We start from the raw sequence: 10,695 nt of genomic DNA on the forward strand, positions 1-10,695 counted from the left end.
GCTGTTGTGGCTTTCCTCGAAGTGTTGTCTTAAAAAAGAGAAGCTCCTGGGGATAGGGACTGACAATGCCTCTTATGACGGGGATTAACAATGGGGTCCATAAAGTGCTGAAGGAGGAGTATGGCCTCAAGTATCTGGTTCTTATTCGCTGTATGTACCTCTCTCTGCAGCTTGCTCATTTGTAGCTCTAAACATATTTAGGGTGTTTTTTTACTCACTTTTTGTCTCTCCCATGACGTTATTCCTCTCTCCTACAGCGTCCATCACAATTACATGCACATGGCCAATTATGCAAATTAGGTGATGACGTCATTTAGCAACTTCTAGCGACTTTTAGGACAACCAATAGCTACTTTCCTTACTGAGGAGTTGGCAAGACTGACAGGAACTAGCTCAACAATAAACCAAGGCCTAGTATGTTCGTGACGCGGCTAGATGGCTACCTCGACAACAAGGAGGATTTTTGAGCTAGCTAGCCACATTGTTTCAGCTCGTCTTGAGTTAGAAACATACCGTTAGCTAGCTTACTAGAAACAATGCCAAACATTAGCTAGCTAGCTATCGTTAGTTATAACAAGTCTGCAGCCAGGCAACATCAGAAAATACCAAAACTGATTAGCTAGCTAACCACACAAAAAAAACACATATAGTCCATTCCACTTACCGGTCAAATCACTTTGTAGATTCCCAGCTCCCGTTGTCTTGCCTTGACATGGAGTTAGAACCCCAACGTTTACTGTAGAGTCTTTGGTTTAGCGCCTGAATTTGAAATTCCGTCATATGCCCTTGCTCCTCAAAATATTGAATGTGCATGAGTCTTTAAAGAAAATGTGACAGCACGCACTAGCTAATGGCTTTTCAGGCAAACATTATGTTGAGAGGAATTTCACCAGCATGATATAATACGTCACAATTAAACCCGCACGAACATGAAAATGTTGACACACTTTTTTTTTGACACAGCGTTTTTACAGCACATTAAAAAAGTATTCAGGGCCCATTTTGGACCCACAGGGGTTTTCTCCATAGACAGGTTTTCTAATGCATGACCCAGGTGCTATGCCCAACGGGGTCCCAGAGACAATCCCTGGCCATATTCACACCAGCTAACCCCTTTGTAAATGGTAAAGGGCCCATTTGGGACCTATGGGTTTGCCTGTGTGTGACTTAAATGGTTAACCCGATTGGGTCCCAATCATAATTCCTGAAAAACTAACACCAGATTGCCAATGGGAAAAATGATTCAGGGCCCATTTGGGACCCATGTTATAGTCCACATGGGTTTTCCCATGTGCGACCCTGGTAGTAGGCCCAACTGGGTCCCATAGACAGACAGACCCTGACTATATTCACTTGGTTTTTCCATGTCTTGCCCAAAAGGTCAACCCAAATGTGTACCAGCTAAGATAACCATGTAGAGCCATTGCTCCCCACCTGGACATGTTAGTTGGGGGAGCTATACAATGCTGGGCTATGCAATGCTAGGCTATGCAATGCTAGGCTATACAATGCTAGGCTATGCAATGCTAGGCTATGCAATGCTAGGCTATACAATGCTATGTTATGCTTCTTATTTTCTATTAGTATTTTTGTGAACTGATTTGAAGAGGAATGGAGTCAAATTCTCTTTTCTTTGGTCTTGCAGGTGGTTGACACAGAAGGGGACGAGGCAGAAGAAGATTAATGAATGGCTGGGCATAAAGAACGAGGCAGAAGAGTAAGTGATGAAGAAGGAATGTTTGGCAAGTGATTAGATCGCTTGTTAAGAGCTACGTACATGGGCAGGAGCGGACTGGAACCAGAAATCGGCTCTTGCATTTCTAATACACCCGCCCATTTTACCCCCATTATAATTTTGCTTCCAAAAAGTTGTTGGACAGGCCGAAAAAGGCTAGAAATTAACCAGCCCATCTGGCATTTACACATCTGACCATCTGTAAATAGCCAACCCAATCTACCTACCTCATCCCCATATTGTTTTTATTTACTTTTCTGCTCTTTTGCACACCAGTATCTCTACTTGCACATCATCATCTGCTCATCTATCACTCCAGTGTTAATTTGCTAAATTGTAACTACTTCGCTACTATGGTCTATTTATTGCCTACCTCCTCACGCCATTTGCACACACTGTATATAGACTTTCTTTTTCTATTGTGTTATTGACTGTACGCTTGTTTTTTCCATGTGTAACTCTGTGTTGTTGTTTGTGTCGCACTGCTTTGCTTTATCTTGGCCAGGTCGCAGTTGTAAATGAGAACTTGTTCTCAACTAGCTTACCTGGTTAAATAAAGGTGGAATAAAATTTAAAATTGTAAATAAGAATTTGCTCTTAACTAACTTGCCTAATTAAATAAAGGTTAAATCTGTTTTCTTTTTTATCTCCCTCCTACAGCTCCTACTGGCTGGTGGAGGAGGACGAAGGCTCGCCCCACCATGACGACGGCACCTGGTACATGGGCGACATCAAGCGCACCCAGGCAGAGGAGCTGCTGAGGGACAAGTGTGACGGCACCTTCCTCATCCGAGAGAGCCAGACGCAGAAGGGCTCCTATGCCTGCTCTGTAGTGTGAGTGTTTATTTCAATGTGTTACATATCCTTTTGTGTCAGTCGAAAGAGCTAAGATTATTCATTGATGGGTTGATCTATTTAAAATTGGCAAGTAGGAATATAATATGTGGTTGTAACTAAAACCACATACTATATCCCTATTCTTACTTGCCAATTTTAAATAGATGTTGTTGGCATCCCCTCAAATGACAATTGTACACTGTGCCATTGATTTAAGGGGACACCAGTAGACAACAAAGGGGAGACCCACATAGCTACTGCACTGTAAAAACAATCCTGTCGTTTTTACGGTAACTTATTTTCAGCCAGTTACCTGTAAGTTATTGTAAAAAAAAAAAAATTACAGTATTCTACCTTAAATTCCATTGAAACTTTGGTTTAACAGTACATTGTAAACTTTACAGTTGCTTTGTAATTCTACATAATATATTGTACCTTTTTTACAGTAACTTACAGGTAACTGGCTGCCAGTAAGTTACCGTAAAAACAACAGGATGTTTTTTACAGTGTGGAGTAGGTCAAAGCTGTGCCCTGGAAAACCTTAGTAGCGCATGGGTGAAGTTGGGGCTTGTGATGATTGTGAATTTCCTTTCTTTTTTGGCTTCAGACCAACCCTAACGTATAACTTAAAATGTTGTTTTTGTTTTTAATTACTAAGGAAACATTTGTGACATTTGACCTTTTGTTTGTTTGCATAAAACTGTAATCGCTCTGTCTCCCCCAGTGTGGACGGCGACGCCAAGCACTGCGTCATCTACAAGACGGACAAAGGCTATGGCTTTGCCGAGCCCTACAACCTTTACAGCTCCCTGAAGGACCTGGTGCTCCACTACAAGCACGAGTCCCTGGTCCAACACAACGACCAGTTGAATGTAACCCTGGCCTACCCGGTCCTCACCCAGACCTAGCAGCAGCACCCCAGATGAGGGGCAGCGTGGCATGACGACCCCCAATGGAGACCAGAGTTTCTAAAGCATGGCAAATCAAGCACACTACGTACTACAGTACCAACCACAGTAAACATGAGACAAAAAACATAGACGTGTTCGTAGACAAAAAACAACATAAGCACACAGTTATGATATAAGCTCTCAGACCATAGTTAGAAGAGCGAGAGGGAGTGAGAGAGGAAAGGAGAGAGTCGGGAAGCTAGAGGGTAAAGATACTGGATGTAGAATAGATTTTTGGGGGAAGGGAAGTTGATGCCAGCTTTCAGATGCATGGTGCTGAAAAGGAGGGCTGGGGTGGTGGGTCAAACTGTTAGATTCTATAAAAAGCTTGCTTAAGTGCCATAGAGAGCCTTGATTGACCACAAGCCTGTGTTGGGAAAGAAGGGGACTGTGGGGTGGGTGGGTTGGTGCTGGGAGGGAGAGCAAACTACAGCTTTAGAAATATATATATATATATATATATATATAGATATATATATAGATATATATATATATATAGATATTGTTTTTTAAGTCCAATTTCCATGAAACTGCCGTGGGCTCTCCTCGAGTTTGTTGTAAGATATAAATTCTTTATGAAAAGAGATGTGATATATTTGGTGTATTGTGAATATATAGATGATATTCACAATAGATCAAATATATAGTGTATTGATGAATACAGTTTCTAAAGGGATTTAAGTTTCCCTTTTCCGTTTAATCATGGCTAGTGGAGAAATCCCTCCAAGCTCGTTTCTACATTTCTGTTCTAGTCAGGATTGGGCTCAATTCCATTTAGATTCCAGTCATTTCAGGAAGTACACGGAAATTCCAATTCCAATGGTCTTTAATGCTTTTCAATGAGGAACATTTTACATTGGAATTTAATATACTTTCTGAATTGAGTGGAATTCAAATGGAATTGACCCCAACTCTGCTTCTAGTGCTTTCTTTTATACTGTAGCCTATAGCCATGATTGACTATGGTATTACTGTTAGTATTCATGGTGTTTTTATTTCTACGTGAATATACTCACAGAGCATCAATCTATTGGATCTTAACTCTCGGTACTTAGTCTCTAGGAAGCCTGTCTAGTACAATGTTCTTCTCACAAGCGTTTGCTTTTGTCACAGCGTTACTACTACTCACAGTACTTCCTCTTTGAGCTTGACTGTTGTTTTTATTTGACACAAGCTTGATTCACAGAGCTGTAGAACATTGTTGTACATAAGAAAAAAAACAGATTATTGTAGAAAGCCGTTATATGACCCATATATCTACAGACAGTAACAGGCAGTGTGACTGTCAGTCTAAAAGCTGTATTTGCTGTACGTAACCATGCAAACAGAAAGTATTGAATGCTTTCCTTCCCAACTGTGTCCCCCCGCAGGGGAAACTGCTGGAGGATGCGCAGTATCCAGCTAAACTTGAGCCAAATGAAGGATGTCTTTCATGTAGCAAAAACAATATCTGATCCGTTTTGAGCATGACCACAGAGATTCGAGAGAATTTCTATAAGTACAGAATGCATGTAAATCCTTCTTTTGCATAGTACCTAGAAACTCGCCCTAGTACTCGTGCTGTTTTAAGTGTGTACGTCTCATGTCGTAGACCAGTATAATGCACAAACAATAGTAAGTGAATAAGAAGACATGGAGATTTACAGACACACTCAGTGTGGAGTGAATCCCTCCACAGGTACTGAGCAGTACTTTTGTTGTGTGGCTTCAGGGACTTACTCTGCCAATGCTTCTATTCCTTTTCCATAGCATAGACTTTGTTTGTGTGAATACACTTCAGCCAAAATTTGAAGGTTGATTCTTGACTTGAAAGTGAAAATCCACTCAAACTATCTTTGGTATTTTTTTTTCTTCATTAGTCCACTTGATACAGTCCCAAAACATTTTAGGACTGTATCAACAGAAAAAAATCTAAACAATTTTATTGAATGGATTTTCCCTTTAAAGAAACATCATGTAATGAAACTGAGGATATCGAGGATTTAAATTTGGTGACTTGATTTAAGTGCTGCATTTAGATTCGTTGAGAAAGAGGGAACATTTGTAGAATGATGGCCACTCCTTTTTGGGCAGTTCTAAACATGATCATTTGCTCAGTGTGATTTATTTTCGCTCTTTTGGTAATACAGATTAAGTATGATGCGTAAATATTGCAATTGAACAGTCATGCAAGTGGATTGGTTAATTAGTTATGGGAAATTAGATGGTACAAATGTTGGTTGGAGACAAAAAATTATGTTAAGGATAAATACATTGGTACTGTTTAATGGTGCTTTGCACAGTTCTTGGCCAGAAGACTAGACAATAATTAAACTCAAAGTGACATTAGTTGGGTGTCTTGAGAGGGATATAAAAGAGTGTGAATCACAAAGTTAAGAAGTGCCTTCTCTGTCTGTGTTACTTAGCTCTTGTCTTTTTGTCAGAAGAGCTTCTCTCCTGTAGACAGAGCCACAGTGTACTGTAGTCTTTGCTTAAAAACGACCCGCACTAAATTCTTCCGCTTCTCTGTTGTTCGCTACATACTTTAGTCCGAGACTACCATCACTGAAGTCATTTCTGGTGAGGAGGGGCGTTGTGCAAAATAAAGCAATCAGCGATTAGATTGTCTCTAACCAATTAGTGTCAAAGCCAATGATGAATTTTCAAACCGCCGCTTTACCCACGTGTTCTGGCTCTGGCCCAATCCATCGGTTTCTGGACCAATCATGTGGCAACGAAATATATTTGCATTCGGGGTCGGGGAGGTATTGCGTAAGAAACTAACGTCCAGGGGTGTGGCATAGCGTTTGGCTGGAGCAAGGAGTCTGAGTAGCCAGGCAACTAATGTCAACCCCTGAAGAGAACTGGCAAATGAGCATAGTTATCGTCTTTCCTTTAGTGTGTGTGTGTGTGTGTGTGTGTGTGTGTGTGTGTGTGTGTGTGTGTGTGTGTGTGTGTGTGTGTGTGTGTGTGTGGTGCGAGTTATGGAGGTTGTTTGTTTAGTTATGCTTCTCTTTTGTTCTTTTTTTGTGACTGGGGCTATTTCTTGGTGCTCTTCAGTGAGCGAGGCAGATTCCTTTGGGGTTTGTTGTATAGTTTATTGAATCAAACCTAGAGTGGATAGAAATGTGAATACACAGTCGTAGCCCAACACCGCGTTTTGTTGAATAAGCCGAATCTCATTCGATCCCAATTCTCATTCAATTCAGATCCCGTTTACCCAGCTACTGACGTATTTATTTACAGTCCGTCGGACCATCATTTTGTGAATGTGCTTTTTCCTGTTCCACACTCCTTAATTGAGTGTGTCTAGGTCTAAAAAAAAGTCTGAATTAATTCTAAACCATGTCAGTGAAGCTCAGTAAGCCATGATAGTGTTTTTTTATTAAGCGTCTCATGTCAGGGATGTTTTATCTGACTTTCTTTGTGAATCAAAGTGAAAACCCGTTGGTGTCCCCTTACACAATACATAGGGTGGAGGCATGACAAACTTTGAAATAGTAGCCTGTATTCTGAACCTGTTTTGAAATTGACATTGAGGCAAGAGGGACTAATGTCCATTATTGCTGTTTTTCCTGATTAAATTGTTTAACTGTATATACTATAAAACTGTGTTCTGTGTCTGGTTTTGATTGTGTCAGGCCTACCCATTTCCCTTTTGAAAATGGGTGACCCGTTTCAAACCAAATGAAAGGGAAGCTAGCTAATATGCAATCGGTGTAATTGGTCGGTCCTCAGCTCTCTAATGCTATATGAATGTCATGGAGTCACATTAACGTCACTTGCATTAACATTACTGTTAACATTTGTGCAGTGATCGTGTTTCAGTGGTCGTGCCCAATGAGATTGGTTTGCGGATGAGGGTGAGTTGACCGTTGTTGTGCTTTGACTTGGAGCAGAAGTTGCTTTGAATTGTCCTTTACCCTGTTATCGTGAAACAGCATGTGTCTGAGCACCCGACAAAATGATCAGATGAATTACCCATTATTGCTTATCTCTGGTACAAAATACCTGTAATAAGGTATCATACTTCTACCATATAATTTACTGAATACAAGTAATTAACATTTATTACGTTTGATGAATATTTAGGTTTGAATCATATTTGGAAGAAATATATAGAAATATATCTTGACATATTGTTTTGGGTTATATATTCTGATTTAATTATGCTGGAAACGGATCAGAAACAGACGCTAACTTAATCAGAGCTTAGATGCTAACGCGTCTATTCATGTGCCACAGCAGCATTTCATCAGTGGGCCAAGTGATTTCTAGTTTCCAGAAACTGAGCTTTATCATAATCCAACAGCAAGCTTCCCTTCTTTTTTGTGGTTCTATTGATTTTAATTGACCCACAATAATTATAATGAAGAGGAGGCAGGCTCATCTATGTTTAAAATGCAGCTCTCAATCTAGTTGTCCATGATGATATCATACTGATTGGTCAACCTTGGCCCCATTTAACCAACTCACACATATGTGTTTGTATCAAGTCTGAGTCGAGATTATCAGTAGCCTTGACACCAGTGTCTTTCAGCAAAGCTCCATTGTTGCTATCCTACCAAGGGCGGTGACAACAGAGCTGACCAGCACTGGGACTAGCTGCTATCTAGACTACAGCCTGTATATTTTTAAGATGATAAGATTGTTTTTCTAAGCAGAAAATAGTTTCCTATACAGATCTGCTTTGTCCATAGGATGGGGAAAGCACCCTTTATTTTCATTTATTTCAGATCATGGTGGCAATTATTTTTATTTTGACATGAACGTGTATTCTCAGTTTGAGATTCTGGTTGTGTTTTTTATTTAGCAAAAGGAGGCAGTTTGAAAGTTTCACCAGGGGAGTGTTTGAGATGGTATGAAAATAATGTATGATTCGAAGAGCGGGGCATTTATTAATCATTGGATAAAGTCCCCCCAAATGCACTAGAAAACACATACTTTATACCATCCAAACATGTTGCCAACAACAATAGTTAAGGTACAAATGTAAATGGTTCAGCAACACTCCTTCGGTGAATAACAGACCTTTGTACATGGAACAATGATGGCATTAGAAAGTGTTCCTTTAAGGTGCCTGAGTAGGGTTTGTTTTTAATTTGGCTTTTAAGCTAATTGATTTGTCTGTCCAAGTGTTTGTTTTGGTTTGTTTTGTTTGTTTTTGTTTGTTAATGATAACCGTACAGAATCTATCAAATAAGCTAGCTTGAATATTTTCCTCCATACAGAAAAGTACAAATGTTTACGATATCTAATTAACCAAATAGCAAGTATGCGTTTGAGAATCAATCTGTCTGTCACTAAAAATGACTGATAGATTGATTTGATTTATTTCTTTCCTCTGTCATTTTAAACTTGAAGATGTTATGACTGCTTATTCTTTTGTTTAGATGTTGTTGTTTTTTACTTGTCAAACAGTGCTCCCTCAATATGACAAAATAAGAATTGTTACCATCGTCTGCTTAGAACAAAATCGACTATTTAAAAATAAAAATGGCACCCAGGGAAGAATGGTCCCTGGGTGGCTTAGAATCATTACAGAGAGGCTGAACACGCTGTTTGGCATGTGTTCTGTTTCTCATTAGAAAAAGTAGATTTCAGTCTCAGAGGTGTGTTTCCTGACCGATTCCTCGTTTGGTTAATGATGTTTGTCCACCATTAGACACTGGAAGCCTATTTCCCTTCCTCAAAATCCCATAATGAATCTAGGATAACTCAAGAAATCTGTAATTAATTTAGACTTTTTGGCCGAGGATGTTTTAGTTGCAAAATTAGAAATCTGATTAAGGTGTTTGGTGCAGTATTTCTCAAGTTAAAAAAATCAGAGACGCATTGTCTTATGTTAACAAAGTCTGAGCTGCTGAGCACATCTGCCTTACTGTCTATGCTATTGGATAGAGAGCAATCACCGCAGCTATTCATCCCATGATAGTGGGTAAATGGACATCGTCAAATCAAAACCCAACATTAATTTACCTGTTGTGACACACGGATGTTCCAAACTCCATTTTAGACCAGACTGACTTTGACAAAAATGATCTGTAGATTACACCATAGATGATTTGGGAGGCTTTAGTTTTCAGACTGCTGTGAGAGAGAGGTTTAGCCAACTAGTACATTTTCATTTGGAAATGTGAAGAGGCATGGGTTTCGATTTTGCACTAAGAGGTTATCCTCGTCTCACTAAGATAGAGAAATGCAGTACATTCGTTGAATTGCTCTCTGTCATTCAAAACAGACTCAATTAAAAATGATGCTTTCATTTACTTCTGTTATCTAATCTCTGCAACACTTCAATGTAGATTTTATCCTAAGTGGGTTTTGTGATCATGTGACAGTCGTAGAATGCACATCCGGTACAGTACATTTTGACAAGCCTTTCTTTGCTTTGGAGAAATCAAAGTACAGTATGATAATATGATTCTTACATGTGGCGCCATGTTTTCCCTTTTTTCAAAACAGTAAATGGACATGAACCAGACTGTCTGATAAAGCTACTCTACACCAAAGTGCAATTGAACTCAGAGGGAGCACTGTTGGTGAACCAGTGGGAGTCTTCTCTCCTGGTTGTGGTGTGCACAATCTTTATGTATGGAAGATTATTATTCTTCTCATCTTTCTCCAGTCTGTCTTAGATAATTCAGATGCAACATTTTTTCTTTTGTTTTTTGTGTACAGCTTGCTTCGGAGTTGTCTCAAACAGGTACTCTTACTTCTGTACGGTTCTTTCCTTAGGATGATGCAATGATTAAAAAAAAATAATAATAATAAAATATGGAAGAAGAAGAAAGAGGACTCCATGTGTATTTTTTCAGTAAGTTTGACATGTAGCCATGAGTTCAGTCAAACCTGTGACGAGGATAAATGGGGATAAAGCTGCAGCACAGGTAGCTGGTGGAACCTTAATTCGGGAGGACGGTTTCCTGGTAATGGCTGAAATGGAACGAATGGAATGGTACTGACACATCACACATACACAATGTTCTTGTGTTTGTACCATTCCATTGACTTTATTCCAGTCATTATGAGCCCTCATCCCCTCCCCAGACTCCAGTTGGGGTCAATTCCATTTGAATTCCTGTCAGTTGAAGGCTGGTGGACTTAGTGCTGAGGCTGACTTGTGACGCAGTCAGTATTGAATTTCAACCACATGAGGGAGACATTTTTTGTTGTTGGTGTACACAGTGCCTA

The 10,695-nt window shown here is 39.7% G+C and overlaps 1 protein-coding gene across 4 annotated transcripts in view; it reads left to right on the forward strand.

The window, feature by feature from the left end:
• LOC139560544 (phosphatidylinositol 3-kinase regulatory subunit gamma-like) overlaps positions 1 to 10,294 on the forward strand; it is a 52,113-nt gene extending 41,819 nt beyond the window's left edge. For all 4 annotated transcript variants that reach the window (XM_071377406.1, XM_071377409.1, XM_071377407.1 and 1 more), the window contains exons 14-16: positions 1,646 to 1,717; positions 2,396 to 2,569; positions 3,297 to 10,294. In XM_071377406.1, coding sequence (XP_071233507.1) covers positions 1,646 to 1,717; positions 2,396 to 2,569; positions 3,297 to 3,480 — 430 coding nt within the window. In that variant the 3' untranslated portion in view covers positions 3,481 to 10,294. The remainder of the gene's footprint in view (positions 1 to 1,645; positions 1,718 to 2,395; positions 2,570 to 3,296) is intronic.
• The last annotated feature ends 401 nt before the right edge of the window (positions 10,295 to 10,695 follow it).

Source organism: Salvelinus alpinus, chromosome 30 (assembly GCF_045679555.1).
Source record: "Salvelinus alpinus chromosome 30, SLU_Salpinus.1, whole genome shotgun sequence".
Lineage (NCBI taxonomy): Eukaryota > Metazoa > Chordata > Actinopteri > Salmoniformes > Salmonidae > Salvelinus > Salvelinus alpinus.